This window comes from Notothenia rossii (assembly GCF_949606895.1).
Source record: "Notothenia rossii genome assembly, chromosome: 2".
In the NCBI taxonomy this organism is placed as follows: Eukaryota; Metazoa; Chordata; class Actinopteri; order Perciformes; family Nototheniidae; genus Notothenia; species Notothenia rossii.
The window spans coordinates 89,146,949-89,163,627 of NC_136904.1; the positions used below are offsets into that span (position 1 = coordinate 89,146,949).

The 16,679-nt window shown below is 43.8% G+C and overlaps 1 protein-coding gene across 1 annotated transcript; it reads right to left on the minus strand.

Annotated features, from left to right (window-relative positions):
* Positions 1-588: 588 nt before the first annotated feature.
* On the minus strand, positions 589-7,789 carry LOC307029739 (trace amine-associated receptor 13c-like; the record flags this gene model as incomplete). Its single annotated transcript, XM_079665820.1, has 5 exons — positions 589-604; positions 2,575-2,954; positions 3,108-3,237; positions 6,557-7,354; positions 7,632-7,789. 5 exons carry the CDS (start codon positions 7,787-7,789, stop codon positions 589-591), a joined length of 1,482 nt encoding a protein of 493 aa, XP_079521946.1.
* Positions 7,790-16,679: the final 8,890 nt, after the last annotated feature.

The following is a 16,679-nucleotide window of genomic DNA, read 5'->3' on the forward strand; positions in this document are numbered from 1 at the left end:
CTTGGAACGCAATGCCCTAGTAGGACAGTAGGGTATAATGAGTTCTTTAAGGTAAGATGGCGCCTGCCCATTAAGGGCTTTGTATGTCAGATAAAAGCTTGCTTTTTGCCTCTTTCACAGTGATCTGATAGAAACGCCAACACTCCCTCAACATTTCAAATGAAACTTGCAGTTTGTCCTTTTTCCATTTACGCTCAGCTCTACGGCAATCCTGTCGGACAGCCCGAGTCGTATAATTTAACCAAGGCTCAGATTTAGTTTTAGGTTGCCTGGTTTTTAAAGGAGCAACAATGTCTATGGCAGCTTTGCAAGTACAGTGAAACCATGAGCTAAGCTCATCCATTTCAGGTGACATAGGTTCCCAATTCACACAGTTCTGTTTAAAAGCGACAGAGAACTGACCTGCAGTGGAGGGGTTAATAATGCGAGCGCGCCCAGGAGCAGCTCGCGGTTTTACCGTTTCACACGCAAGACTCACATCAAATAATACAGGCATATGATCAGAGAAAAAGGCATCACAAATCTCCAGGTTAAGAACCGGCAAACCATAAGATAGAACAAGATCAAGTGTGTGTCCGCGTTCCTGCGTTAGGCCAGACACAGACTGCACAAGATTAAAGGAATCAACAAGGTCTAAAAAGTCCTTTGCCATAGCTTTGTCGGGGCAACACACGTAAATATTAAAATCCCCAACAATAAGAACACGATCATATTTTGGCATAATTTCAGCGAAGAAATCCGAGAAATCGTTTCAAAATCGCTTATTGAGTGGGTGGAGGACTTTTTTGTAGCCTTGAGGTCAAACCTGTTTCCCGGCCTGCTAGCCCCTGGCATGCTAGCCCCCTGCCGGCCAAAGTTCCCAACAAGACTCCTTTCAAGGACCCTTTCGCTGGGTCTCGTCTGGCCTTTGGAGGACCTCTGAGCCTCTACAAGGCTTCAAGGCAGCATGAAAGGAAACACAAGGCCAGGATTCCAGCCCCAGCAGCCATGGTTCCGGCCCCAGCAGCCATGGTCCCAGCCCCAAAAGACATGGTTCAGGCCCTGGCCCCGGCCCCAGCAGCCATGGTCCCAGCCCCAAAAGACATGGTTCAGGCCCTGGTTCCGGCCCCAGCAGCCATGGTTCCTCCTCTAGTCCCAACTCAAGTCCCTACTGAATTCCCTTCTCAAGTCCCTTCTCTAGTCCCTACTCAATTCCCTTCTCAAGTCCTTTCTCAAGTCCCTCCTCTAGTCCCTTCCCAAGTCCCTTCTCTAGTCCCTTCTCAAGTCCCATCTCAAGTCCCTCCTCTAGTCCCTCCTCTAGTCCCCTCTCAAGTCCCCTCTCAAGTCCCTTCTCCAGTACCTACTCCAGCACCTTCTCTAGTCCCTTCTCTAGTCCCTCCTCTAGTCCCTTCCCAAGTCCCTTCTCTAGTCCCTACTCAATTCCCTTCTCAAGTCCCATCTCTAGTCCCATCTCAAGTCCCTCCTCTAGTCCCTCCTCTAGTCCCTCCTCTAGTCCCTTCCCAAGTCCCTTCTCTAGTCCCTACTCAATTCCCTTCTCAAGTCCCATCTCTAGTCCCATCTCTAGTCCCTACACAAGTACCTTCTCTAGTCCCAACTCAAGTCCCTTCTCAAGTCCCTTCTCAAGTCCCTACTCTAGTCCCTACTCTAGTCCCTACTCTAGTCCCCTCGCGATTCCCCTCTCGAGTCCTCTCTCTAGTCACCTCTCGAGTTCCCTCTCAAGTCCCCTTTCAAGTCACCTCTCGAGTGCCAACCCTAAGTCCTGTGCCGTTGGAGGCCCCGCCGACTACTCATCTGCCGGGGGTCCTGCCAACCCTATGTCCTGTGCCATTGGAGGTCCCACCGACTACTCATCTGCCGGGGGTCCTGCCAACCCTATGTCCTGTGCCGTTGGAGGTCCCGCCGACTACTCTTCTGCCGGGGGTCCTGCCAACCCTATGTCCTGTGCCGTTGGAGGCCCCGCCGACTACTCTTCTGCCGGGGGTCCTGCCAACCCTATGTCCTGTGCCGTTGGGGGTCCCGCCGACTACTCTTCTGCCGGGGGTCCTGCCAACCCTATGTCCTGTGCCGTTGGAGGCCCCGCCGACTACTCTTCTGCCGGGGGTCCTGCCAACCCTATGTCCTGTGCCGTTGGGGGTCCCGCCGACTACTCTTCTGCCGGGGGTCCTGCCAACCCTATGTCCTGTGCCGTTGGAGGCCCCGCCGACTACTCTTCTGCCGGGGGTCCTGCCAACCCTATGTCCTGTGCCATTGGAGGTCCCGCCGACTACTTGTCTGCCCGGGGTCCTGCCAACCCTATGTCCTGTGCCGTTGGAGGCCCCGCCGACTACTCTTCTGCCGGGGGTCCTGCCAACCCTATGTGCTGTGCCATTGGAGGTCCCGCCGACTACTTGTCTGCCCGGGGTCCTGCCAACCCTATGTCCTGTGCCGTTGGAGGCCCCGCCGACTACTCTTCTGCCGGGGGTCCTGCCAACTCCATGTCCTGTGTCGTTGGGGGTTCCGCTGGGAGTCTTGCCAACCCCATGTCCTGTTCCATTTGGGGTTCCATTGGGAGTCCTGCCAACTCCGTGCCCTGACCTGTTGGGGGTCCCGCCTACGCCTGTCCCGCCGGGGGTCCCGCCAACACCTGTTCCGTTGGGGGTCCAGCCGACACCTGCCCCGCCGGATTTCCTGCCAGCACCAGGTCCTATCCTGTCGGGGGTCCCGCCGACGCGTGCTCCACCCGGTTTCCTGCCGGCACCGTGTCCTGTCTTGTTTGGGGTCCCGTCGGCACTGGCCCTTGCTCCGTCATCGGTCCCACTGGCACCGGCCCGTGTTCCGTCCGGGGTCCCGTCTGCGCCTGGCCCGGCCCCCTGGGTTCCCCAGCCGTGGCCTTCGCCCTCGGGCCCGGCCCCCTGGGTGCCGCGGTCTTCGTCCTCGGGCCCGGCCCGCTGACTCTTCGGGCCGCTGCCTTCGCCCTCGTGCCCGGTCCCCTGAGTTCGCCCGCTGTGGCCTTCGCCCCTTTGTGGACTCTGCTTTGCTCCCGGGCCGTCCGCCCAAGTCCCCCTCCTCGAACTCTGCCTTGCCCCCGGGCCGTCCGCCCGAGACCCCCTCCATGGACTCTGGCTTGCCCCCGGGTCATCCGCCCGAGACCACCTTCCGGGTCCTCCGCTGTGCCCCTGGGCTGTCGGCCCGAGATCGTCCTCCGGACCCCCTCCACCCACCCTTTTGGCCCTGGTTTTGTGAAAGACCACGGAACGCCTAGTGGTGTGGAGGGGTCGTCACACTAAACATCTTAAGTATGGAAGAAGCTTTCTCCCTGTTATATTTGGTTAAGCCAGACAACAGGCTCTGGGATAAGATAAGGGCTTTCCAGAGGCCTGTACGACGAAGCCGGATTTTTGCTTAGCGGGCTAACTTCAGGGAAAACTCTGGGTTTTCGGTCCTACAACGCTGGTTCTCTTCTTAGCGGGTTAGATCTCCATGGTAACTTATGCTGAGCAGCTAGCCTGGTCCGTAGCAGGCTAGATTGCAGGCTAAGAGATCAAGTCAGTGAAAGCACCACCTGCTGACCAATCAGAGCTCAGTGTGCAGAGTTTAAAACGATCAAGTCATATTACAGGATAAAGGAAATACAGTTTAAACTGCCAATGCAGGAAAGACGGCCGTCAAAAATCACTGACTGTGTGAACGTGAAAATTAATAGAATATCACCTCCCATCTTCAGAGCAATCTGACTATTATAACATTAGCGTTAAGAAAGCTTACTTAAATATCTGCCAAAACACAAGTAACCGGATCAAAGTAACATTACGTACAGTCCGTGGCACTGTGAGTGCAGACGTCGATGTGTCCCATTATCATTCATTTCATATCATATCACATCATAATGTATCCTATATTTCCTTATCTGAGTCAGCTTCTTGAGCCGTATCTGGCCGTGCAACACTCAGTGCCACATACTGTATGCAGAACTAATATTTTAAGCAACACATTAAGTTGACGAAACACTCGAGTCAAATGTAATTAAAGTCAGATCCACTCATGTCTTAGACGGGGCAGTGACATCATAAACCTGTTAATGTACGCATTCAAACCCTTTTTCTGTTACCAGCTGTATTCACCTTGCAGGTGACCTATGTGGCTTTTATCCTGGATAAAGTGTTTGAGTCACGGATGTTTCAAGTTTAACTTCTTCATATGTCTAATATTACAGTCAGGAAGTATGACGCACTGCGCTGTCAGTACGCTTGTCCATGTTTCTGATTGGTTGAATGCTTCAAATACCACCCCTTTTATGTGAACGCGCACCTAGCTAGATAGGAAACGGCTGGCTTGAGCGATCCACTTGATAACCCGCGTCTTAGGACCGCTTAGCCAACCGGCTAACTCAAACATATCCAGGTTATGTCGAACCGGCTTTGTCGTACAGGCCTCTGGACTCAAACCATCTCGGCTGCCAATAATAAATATAATAATTATAATCATATTAATAAATAAATATAAATAAAGAGAAATAAGCTATGAAGAAAGAGAAAAACAATGTTAATAATAATTAAAGAAGTGAAATTAAATGGGAAATGAATTAATAGGTGAATTAATCAGAAAAGGAAGAGATTTGTGTGTGTGTATATATGTGTGCATATATACAGTATATATATTTATTTGACTATTTATCTATTATAAATCCTTTTGTTTTATAATAATAATGAGGAAACAATGAAGTATATCTATATTATGAAGCAAATCACTGTAATCCCCCTACCCCCCACCCACCCTTCATGTTATTGTCCTGTTGTGTGTGAGCCATGTCCTTGTGTGTATGTTTTTGAAAATGTCTAACAAAATAAACAGGTTTTTAAAAAAAAACACTATGGACAAGCGTTACACGATGCCATCTCGGCATCATTTCACCAGATATGCACTGCTTGCCCCAGGGTTCGAGTTATAATCTGAGCTTCATGGGGGTCTTTAAAACTAACGCACGCACACACACACACACACACACACACACACACACACACACACACACACACACACACACACACACACACACACACACACACACACACACACAGCAGCAGCAGCCCTCTACTTGCTACAAACTTAAATATGGAAAGGTTCAACCACGCACACCACATAATACATCATCTCGGCTCGCGCAGCACGCTCACAGGCATAGATTGCGCACCTTGGAGGTGAAGTGCAGGCATATTGTCATTCAAGAGAGAATACGATGCGAAGTTCTTTTTTTCTTTTATTTTTATTTTAGCCTATTTACCTCGTTAACGTAAATAATACTCGTTAGATTGACACATGCATTATTTGTGATTAAAATAATGGTTGTTGTTGGTAAAGTATTAGCGACCCCCACAGATGTATGATTTCACTGCGTTCATGGGAGCTCAGACCCTCCTTATGGGAGCACAGTTCCCATTGGCTCCCACACAACTTGAACCCTGACCTGCCCTTTATGACAAAGGCCGTGGGGAAGTTGAAAAATATGTGGCTTCAGCTGAATACTTTGCCAATAATCAAATAAATTTTTATTTTTTACATTTATTATGTTCAGTAGGTTGTGGAAGTGCGCCCCAAAATATTTGTTGATCTTCTTTATTGGTATTTATTAATTTGATATTATTTATTTAAATGTAGATAATTGTATAATCTATATTATTTATATTTGTATTGTTTTTTCAGTTGAATTATACTTAAGGTTCAGGATAATCAACGGCTAAAAAGATACTGTTCAAATTATTATAATGTTTTTTTTAAAGTTCATTAAATGGATGTTTTCAAAGTCAATGAAAAATCGTATTTAATAATCGTGATATCAATATTGACCAAAATAATCATGATTATGATTTTTGCCTTAATCGAGCAGCCCTAGCGAGGTCCCGATCATCACTGCTTGAAGCTTTAATTTGTATTGCCTAAATATTGTGAATGTTTTTCTACATTTTAATCCCTCATTATTGCAGAGATACAATACAATGATCATGGGCAATGGTAAAATAAACATGTGCTAGCACTGATATGGTATCGTCAGTGTGTTGGAGAACCAAATCTGTTATGTTTCAGTAAAACCTTCTCTCCTTTGTCTCTCTCTCTCTCTCTCTCTCACACACACACACACACACACACACACACACACACACACACACACACACACACACACACACACACACACACACACGCACACACAACAGCTCTGTCTTTCCTTTGAAGTTGCACACTGACATACAACAACATACTCAATCATTCTGTACTGCATATTGTCTACAAAATTAACAAATGAACATATCATTACCAGAATACTGGTCAAACTGCAGTCAACACAGGTCAAAAACTACTACTTCTTCCAAACAATGTAATATTTTCAAGTTTTATTTTGTTTTCAATGATTTAATATATTTTAGTTACACATGTTTTACTACATTAAATAATGTCTATTCTTTCTTCAGCCATTACACATTGCATTCTGACTCAGCAACAATAGCAAAAATATGTAAATCTTAACAGATGTTTTTTGGAATATATCTGAACCCCAGTCCGTCATGACAGTATTTTAGAATCACACGAATAGGACTGAAGTATTTTAAGGGTAACAATGAGCTTGATAGATTTTCTAAACCAGGGGTATAACGAGGCATAAATCAATGGGTTCAGACAGGAGTTAAAATACAGCAACCAGAGTACAATGGGTGAGGTTGAACTATTATTTTCAATATCCTCACCTATAAGGGAAGGAATGTAATATGGAAAAAAACATATTAGAAACACAAGGACAACAACACCAAGAATCCTGGCTGCTTTCATCTCAGATTTCTTAGCAGTTGCACCAACTGAACGTTGCATAGTGACAGCGATAACATGAGATCTCACGGCTCGAGCCTGAGACACAGCCACCACAAACACTCTGATATACAGAACTATGATAACAGTAATGGGGGCAATGAAGTTAACAACTAAGTCAACAGCTCCTGTGATATTGTCAAAGACAGCTACACACTCTCCATGGCAAGAATTCTGTGAATCAGGTTGTCTAAGAAAGTCCTTTAAAATTAGACAATTATAGATAACAGAGCAAATCCAACACAGACAGATGCAGATTTTTGTTTTGTTCAGAGTTACTCTGGTGGTGTAATGTAGAGGGTCACAAATAGCTAAATAACGATCAATGGATATGAGCACCATGTTTCCAACCGTAGAAGATGTAATGATAAAATCAACAATATAATACAGAGCACACATCAGGTCACCCGAGTACCAGCAAGCCTCTGTTAAAAGGATTTTAACAGGCATCACAATTAGGCCCACAAGGAAGTCTGAGACAGCCAGGGAGAGGATGAGGAGGTTAGTGGGGGTGTGGAGCTGCCTGGAAAGGAAGAATTTCACCATAAATAAAATTATCAACAATAGCTTGGAACAACAAACAGCAGTAAAACATAAAAAAAGTTTTTATGGACATGCATTTGTTGAGGAGTGCCTGCTTTAAATATTTTCTCACACAACGTCATTTTTGAATATGTTTTAATTGAAAAAATAACAACTATTATCTGAAACATTAATTCAAATAAATATATGCATGGCTAAATCATGTAATTTTTTACATTATTAACAAATATAAGCTTAAGCTGAAAGTTTGTCTGTGCCTGAAGTGGGAGATAGAGATGATGACCAGCAGGTTGAGAGCTGCAGTGATCAGAGCGATGAATGACAGCAGGATGTAAGGGAGCAGGACATCTGACTGAGATGGAGTAGGCTTCCTGCAGGATTTGTTGAAGAGTTGTGGAAAGCAGAGTTCATCCATTTGGGAAGTCTCTATCTTTAGAGAGACGTGTTGAGAAGCTGCTGTGTTCTGGCAAAGCTCTCTGTTCTACAGCTGATACATCTCTTCTCATCTGTCCTGCCCCTACTATTACTTTCTCTCTAGCTAAGACTGAAATCCCTAAACTGTACTTCGTTTTCTGCAGTCATCTTCATCTCAGTCTTCATCACTTTCAAGCAACTTATTTTTTTCGTAATTCCCGGCATTGACATCATCTTATTTGATTATGGTGCCCACTTTTTCCTAGTTATCATGAGTGGTTTTACAGTGTAAAGAAACTTAAATTATTAACCTTTTGAAGTATTGAAACCAAGTGGGCCATGCTGATAAGTTACATTGTAGGAGTGGCTCCTCAGAGTTATGGTCAAAGGGTCAATGAAGCCAACTTGATTCAATGGATTAGGTCATGTAGCCTTTTGGACCTGGTTGTTCCAGGGTTATTTTGAAACAAAAACGACATAAAGGTAAGAGATTGGGAAGGCCAATGAGATTGACCGTTGGTTCGTCTCAGGAGGAGAGCTGCTGATATCCTGATACTGTCAGGCACTTTGAAGGGCTCCCAAACACATCCAAAATGTTGTCGATGGATAATGAAATGTTGGAAGATTATAAGGAATCTTTACCCATATCCCAATATCACAGTGCCAGGTATGGATGAGATTTGCCCAGGAATATTAAAGGCTCTAGACATTGTTCAGGTTTCTGGCAGACATGTCTCTTCAATCTTGAGAGATGGTCAAGGGCTAACTCCTCTGCAGAGGAGAGAGAGACCGTACAGCTGTGACCAGTGTGGGAAGATGGCGCCTGTGTCGGCTCGCCGCTCCCTCAGCGCTCTGCCTTTATCTATCCTGCTTTTGTTTTATGTATGTCAGAATGTCTCTGCTCTGCTCGTCTATGATCGCCAAGCTCTCCTCCACCTCAGACCTTCATTGGAGTTTGAACTGCTGCCCAAACCTACATATGGGAACCATAAATCGACCACCCCCCCCCCCTCTACTGTCGGATGTTCCCACCTACCTGGGCCGGTTGCCCTGCATCCTGCCTCGCTTTTCATGGCTTTGCTAAATGCTAGTTCAAGAGCAAACAAGAAGTTCCTGTGAAATGATTTCTTCACCTCTCGTGAACTGGATTTTATGTTTCTGACGGAGACCTGGGTCCACGCTGGCGAGTATACACTGTGCTCTGAACTTCTTCCTCCCGACTGTACATTCTTCAGTTCCCCCCGTACCACCGGCCATGCTGGGGGCATAGCTTCAGTGTTTAGAGCTAGCCTCCAATGCCGATTGCTTCAGCCATAACTAACTACGCTAGCTTTGAGTTGCAGCTTTTTGAACTGAACCCGGCCTCGTCTGTGCTTCGCGCAGTCGTGTATCATCAGCTAAAGTGCAATAAGGATTTCATCAATGACTTTTCTGACTTTCTGTCCCGGATCATGGTGAAATATGATCGTGTTTTGATTTGGTTTTCACAGGTTACTATAACGAAAAAACATCAATATTTTAGATCAAATAAAGTATCTCTAATCTTATTATCTTAAGTGTAATTCAATAATATATAGTCTTTATATATTAAATAATCATAATAATAATAATGTAAATGTTTATACTTCTTTATTTGTTATGCTCATACTTTACCGTTATAATAGTTTGCTTTAATATGCATTGTATTTGTTGTAATATTGTTGTGGTGTACACAGTACAGTAGATCGAAGTAAATCAACTCATACGTTATCACGTATTATACAGTAATGTGTTGTATTCTGAAGTAACCCCATTATAGCAGATGCCACATTGAATGGATGGACACATTTATGCATCAATAATTACAATGGAGTATTTCTTAATATAGGTTGTACAAATTATATGTATTTAATACTAATAACATAATGATTCATTTTACTTTCAGATGATAGTACTTTTCACTTGGGCTATTGACAATTTTGAATGCAAGACATTTGCTTCTAACATGTCTTTTTACCTAGGTAAATAATCGGAATACTTCTTCCACCTCTGATTTTAACCTGTCACTGTTTTTAAAACTTTAATTAAATGTCTGATAATTCCGGAGACCCTTTCAGACCGGCAATGCTTCCCTGCATGTTAACTCTGATAGTCCGTCGGAATGTGACAAAAGTCAGAAGTCTACTATCCCCCTTGGGAGACTTTCTCCACACATTCCGATGGGCATTTTAGGCCCCGGCCCCACGAGGACGAAAACGGTCGTTTGCGTCTGGGGGGTCCAACGGCTCCGTGTGTGCGCCCTATACGATAATTTTCTGATAATGATGACGCAATTAGCCCCGCCTCTCCCCACCTCTGCTGCTCACCCCCGCGTCAAAGTAAACTGCACACTGAATTCAGATTATTTATCTTTCTCTCGATATGGACATAAACGCGAGTGAACTCTAATCTGACAGGACAGAGACACGCAGCTCTGCTCACCTGCAGCTCCTCCCGCTGTGATGCAGCGGTGAACGGAGCAAAACACACACTTCAAGTCAGATCATCGCCCTTAGCTATTTTAATTACCTCTCAAACTACCTAAACTAGTTATAAATATGTTTATTTTTACTGTCGGCCGGGTCACTCATTACTGGATCAGCTGCTGCATGAGACAGACATGACAACCATGCTTCTTCGCTGCTTTTGTTGAGGAAGTTACAGCGCAATAACAAATAAATGTAGTTTATTTTATTTTTGTTGTTCATTCATATCTTATTTTTACCTAGTTAACATTTATTTATTTATTTATTTATGCATATTTTTGTATCTCTCCAACTTTAAACGATATTTTTTGTTTACTGTCCTATAGTATAAATTGGAATGATTTCAAACCTGTTTTTATTTATCCTAATAATTATAAAGGAGTGCCTTGGAAATATGTGTTTAATTTGTGGTCAAAACGTTTGAGACCCACTGAGATAACTTAGACTAAAATTAACTATCTAAATACTCAGAGAGTCCTTTACCTCACTGAGCCTCTGACAGGAGAGCTCTCCTCCGCACTTTGGCTGTGAGCTGCGGGCACCTGATAAGCCAACATCCCCCGCTTTCATCACTTACAGCGCCCACCGTACAGGGCAAATTAAACGTGTAACCGGGGTGAAAAGGGTGTTACATTTACTTAATTATGAATGTTGTGACATCAAGGCCGAACATTTGGATGAGCGCCAACGGTCAAAAATGTTTTTTCCCTCCCAGAGCTACCAGCGCAGCGCCCCCCAGATCTGGCGCCCTAGGCGACCGCCTGTGTCGCCTATGCCAGAAATTACATACAGTGGCAATGTCTCAAGATTTAGCAAAAATACACCTTTATTGAACATACAGTAACACAAATACTATAAATCCACATAACAAAAAAATCAAAAATGAAAAAGGGTCGCCACTTATTATTATTTTAAGAAAAAGAAAAAAAGTAAAGAATTCTTTTTAAAAAAAATGTTGGGTACCTGGCTGGCGCCCCCTAGCAGCGGCGCTCATATTTCAGCAGCGGCGCTGCGCCGTCACTATTTGTATATAGGGGAAACACTGAAATATGACATGTGGGGTACCTCAAGGCTCCATCTTGGGGCCTCTTCTCTTTAACATCTACATGCTACCGCTGGCTCAGATAATGAAAAACAACAAAATAAGTTACCATAGCTATGCGGATGACACACACATTTACGTAACAATTTCACCAGGAGACTATGCTCCAATTCAAACACTGAGTAAGTGCATTGAACAAATCAATGACTGGATGTGTCAGAACTTTCTCCAATTAAACAAAGATAAAACTGAGGTAATGGTTTGTGGAGCCAAGGCAGAACGTATAAAAGTTAGCGCTGAGCTTCAGTCTGCAATGTTCAAAACAACAGATAAAGCCAAAAATCTAGGTGTAGTCATGGACTCTGACCTGAGTTTCAACAGTCACATTAAAACAGTTACTAAATCAGCCTACTATCACCTAAAGAATATATCTAGGATTAAAAGACTGATGTCACAGCAGGATTTGGAAAAACTTGTCCATGCTTTTATCTTCAGTAGACTCGACTACTGCAATGGTGTCTTCACAGGTCTCACTAAAAAATCCATTAGAAAGCTGCAGCTAATTCAGAACGCCACTGCTCGAGTCCTCACTAACACTAAGAGAGTGGATCAGATCACTCCTGTTCTGAAGTCTTTACACTGGCTTCCTGTATGTCAAAGAATATATTTCAAAATACTGCTGCTCAGCTTTGAATGGTTTAGGCCCAAAATGCTTTTCTGACCTCCTGCTAAATGATGAACCATCCAGATCTCTCAGGTCTTCTGGGACTGGTCAGCTTTCTGTCCCCAGAGCCAGAACTAAACATGGTAAAGCAGCGTTCAGTTATTATGCTCCAAATATCTGGAACAAACTCCCAGAAACCTGCAGGTCCGCTGCAACTCTGACTACTTTTGAATCCAGGCTGATACTTTTCTTTTTGTCGCTGCTTTTAATTGAACTATTCACATCTTAAACTGCACTGTAACTTTTATCCATGTATTTTTTTTTTTTATGTTTATTTTATTATCTTTTCTTTTTAATGACTGATTTTAAATGCCATTTTCTTACATTTTTTCATTTTTTGTAAAGCACTTTGAATTGCCTTGTGTTGAAAGGTGCTATATAAATAAACTTTCCTTGCCTTGCCTTGCCTATACAGAGATGCTGTATGAGAAAATTTCACTTATTTAGCACAGAATATGATCCTATCTGTGACATATGGATCTTAACAAAGATCCGCTTTTATCAGATACCTGTAGATCTATCAGCTGTTTATTTCACATGAGTTCCAGTGTGGCAGCTTTTTAATCACTGCTCCCCCTGGTGGATCCATGATCCATTGCAGCTGGTTTCATTATAATTTAATTTATTTATCTAGGGGGCGTATCAAGTGCTGCGGGGGGTTTTCCTTTCAGCCAAAATGAGGTGCTACATCTGTAGTTAACTCGTTAACGTAGATAATACTCGTTATATTGACACATGCATTATTTGTAGGGCTGTCAAGTTAACGCGTTAATAACACGTTAACGCAAAAAGAATTAACACCACTAATTATGTTAACACGATTAACGCATGTGTATTTTTTGTCCTCGGCCGCCCCGTAGTTTCAGAGTGCATCGAGTTTAAAATACCATCTTCAAGCTGATGCTGACAGCCCCGCTCCTGCCGCCCGCTTGTGGCAGACCACACTTCCACGCTCACCAGCAGGCCTGGACTGGCCATCGGGAGGACCGGCAGGGTGTGTGTATGTGTCGCGCGAGCGAGGAAGGCACACCTTACGTGTATTGCTGTTGTTAGCATCTGGTGCTAGCTAGCTGCGCTAACGGATATAAGGAGCTGTTTCAATGAAAACAGAGGAGCGACATTTCGCCGACAACTGCGCCGAGCACTTGACTTTATGCAGGTAGCCAGACAGTGGGACATTGTACGAAAAGTCAGCACACTCAGCACGGATAGCGCGCGCAACATGATTGCAGCGTCCAGGCAGCTCCCATTCGAACATATGCCTTGAGTTGCACAAAGCTCCAACGATCCATCACACAGTCTCTCCACACACACACACACACACACACACACACACACACACACACACACACACACACACACACACACACACACACACACACACACACTTTGTATTGTATTATTGTATGAGAGAGGTTCCAGGTTGAATTGAGGCGAATGTTCAGAGTTTGTTGTGTTTAATATTCTATATTCTATTATATGAGAATATTTGTCATTGTTCAAATGATAATAAACATTTGCATAAAGTATATTTGTCCACTCATATGTTGATAAGAGTATTAAAAACTTGAAAAATATCCCTCTAAGGTACATTTAGAATAGATAAAAAATGTGCTAAATGATTAACTATGGAGAATCATTATGGGCTCAGAACAGTCTCATGATACACACATGAACACAGAAGGATTCAAACTTTTTTCAATGCACACACAAATGTGTTCTGTTTCACATGTAAATAAAATCCAAATACAGAAAAAAGTTTTTAATGTGTATTTTTGATCCACACATTTGTTTTCCGTTTAAAACCTCTGAACCCGCAAACACAAACCGCTTTCTGTGCACGGATTGCTGTGCATTCGTGTGTGGGTTTTTTGAGACTTCCCTGACAGTCACCCGATTCGTACTTGTAATTTTTTCTATGTCTCCTCAATTCTAAGCCAATCTATGGAATCCCATTTCCGCCACTTGAAAAAAATAAAATCCCCATGAAAAGTCATAATTATGAGATAAAAAAGTCGAAATTATGAGAGAAAAAGTCGAAATAATGAGATAAAAAGTCATTATGAGATAAAAAGTCGAAATTATGAGATAAAAAGTCATAATTATGAGATAAAAAGTCGAAATAATGAGATAAAAAGTCGAAATAATGAGATAAAAAGTCATTATGAGATAAAAAGTCGAAATTATGAGATAAAAAGTCATAATTATGAGATAAAAAGTCGAAATAATGAGATAAAAACTCATAATTATGAGATAAGAAGTGCGCATGCGCTGCAGTGGCGCTGTCTTCAAAGGTCCCTTCATCACCTTGCTGCTCTCCACCATGCAAACGGCATAGTCCTAAATAAGGTAACTATTACAGGTGACTTTTGTAAATGTTAGATGTTACATATAGCCTATATTGCAGCTGAACTACAACAATGCAGTTCATAGCTTTGACATGACCTGTTATGAACTATAATATATATGTCTATAGTTTTGTGGTAACGTTCACGCCACTAATGACAATAGTGTACAGTAGGCATACTGCTGCTGTGAGTTGTAAGCCTAAGACTCTAAACCGTGAACGTTACCACAAAACGGCAATATTATTGTTCATAACAGGTAATGTCAAAGCTATGAACTGCATTGTTGTTTAGCTGCAATATAGGCTATATGTAACATCTAACATTTACAAAAGTCACCTGTAATAGTTACCTTATGTAGCTGACGCTCAAAGGTCCCTTATTATTGTTTTGTCCTTTTTGAAGAGTGTTTAATGTATGCTTGAAATTTGTTTTATTTTGTAAAAATGATAAGAGTTGTCTTTCCGGAAGTCATGTGACCTCTTGCCCCGGATGTTTATATTGTGTTTGTGTGCAGTAAAAGTGTCAACGATGTGATAACGTAATTCTACTGCTGGTCTACTAGGCAAACACGTTTTCACGGTGTTTCATGATTGTGCAAAGAAGAGAATAAACGTGATTGTGGACATCGGTTCGATGCGTACTGTAATGTTCTTTCAAGAGTAGTTACACCTTATTTAGGACTAGATGCCGTTTGCATGGTGGAGAGCAGCAAGGTGATGAAGGGACCTTTGAAGACAGCGCCACTGCAGCGCATGCGCACTTCTTATCTCATAATTATGACTTTTTATCTCATAATTATGACTTTACATGGGGATTTTATTTTTTTCAAGTGGCGGAAATGGGCTTCCATACCAATCACATGAGCGCGCCCCCACGAGGGTAGATTTATTGGTTATGGCTAGAAAGGATCCGTCTCGTGCAAAACTCTCGCGAGAGTTTGCAAGTCACGTCGCTGAATGTTTTCGTTTGGCAGGCAGTCTTTCAGTTACGATCGTTAACGTCAGTGGGCCACAGCAAATGATGGTGAGAAGCTAAACCATCTATTAATGATGTCAATGACAGGGAGTGTGATTGTTGAAATAGGGTGTTAGCGGTCTTGCTGTTCAAAGAAGAATGACAACACTGTAGATCACCAACACTATGGTTTATTTTTTATTCACAGGCAAGTCAACGTTGTCTCAGTATAGCGTTGTCGCAAGATAGCTCCTGGTGCAATAAAATGTTCCCTTTCAGTGTTTTACTATTATCCTGCTGCATTAATGTGTATGTTGCATCATGTTACTGCTGTAGATGTTTTTCCGAGCCGCTCCAACGAGAGTTACAACGAGAACGTGACGTCATATTTACACAAGACGGATCCTTTCTAGCCATAACCAGATTTATTACGTTACAGCGGAAGAAACACTGTCCTACACTCCCCGCCCCTGCTGTAAACCCCAGTAAAGGGAGCCAGCAGGTGGGCGTGTGCACGTGAGTGGAATAAACCGAGTGCTGTCAAAGCACTGTGCGGGTTCAAGAGACTCTATTGCCGGCGTGCTGTTGCCAGAAAACACACCTTGCCTGGTATAGCTCCGATTAATGCATTTCACCGTTGAATGGGAAATACAGCGTTAATACGTGGGCGCGCGGCCCTCGTGAGAGTGGCCGCGGTGCGTTCAGGGACCTCCGCAGGGGAACGGTGGTTTACGTTTGTAAACTCTAGTTCTAGAGTGATGTGTGTGGGAAAATCCATTCAGTGAGAAAGAGTGCATTTATCCGAGAGTAAGAGTAATCTCTCCGCAATTCCACTTTTTCCCATAATGTCCGTTTCGAAGAGACGGCATTGTGACGGCGCGCGCGTCCCCCATCCCCTGAGGGCGGGCCGCGGTGCGTTCAAAGACCTCAGCAGAGAGAAGAGTCACCGCAGCACGCGCTCCTCCACAGGCTTTTCTGCAGACGAGGGAGCGCTACGCGACGGTGAGACGAAGGGAGAGGTGCCGGCACGGAGATCTCGTGCCCGCGGCGCCCTCCACCTCTTCAGCTCACCCCGTGGTACCGGTGTGCCGGCACTCACGAGGACTGTCTGCCCGTCTTCACGGATTTGACTGTCCTGGCGGGGGAGAAAATCTCCCCGCCCGGGACGAGAGGGCGAATCCGCCTCCTCCCTGTATAATGCACAGATCACTACGTTTTCTAAAAATAATGAGGTTGATCTGTATCCAAACCTGTGTGTCTTTTGTTTCCACAAATGCTACACTTACACACAATATTAACCGTACAAATTCCCCATTCGC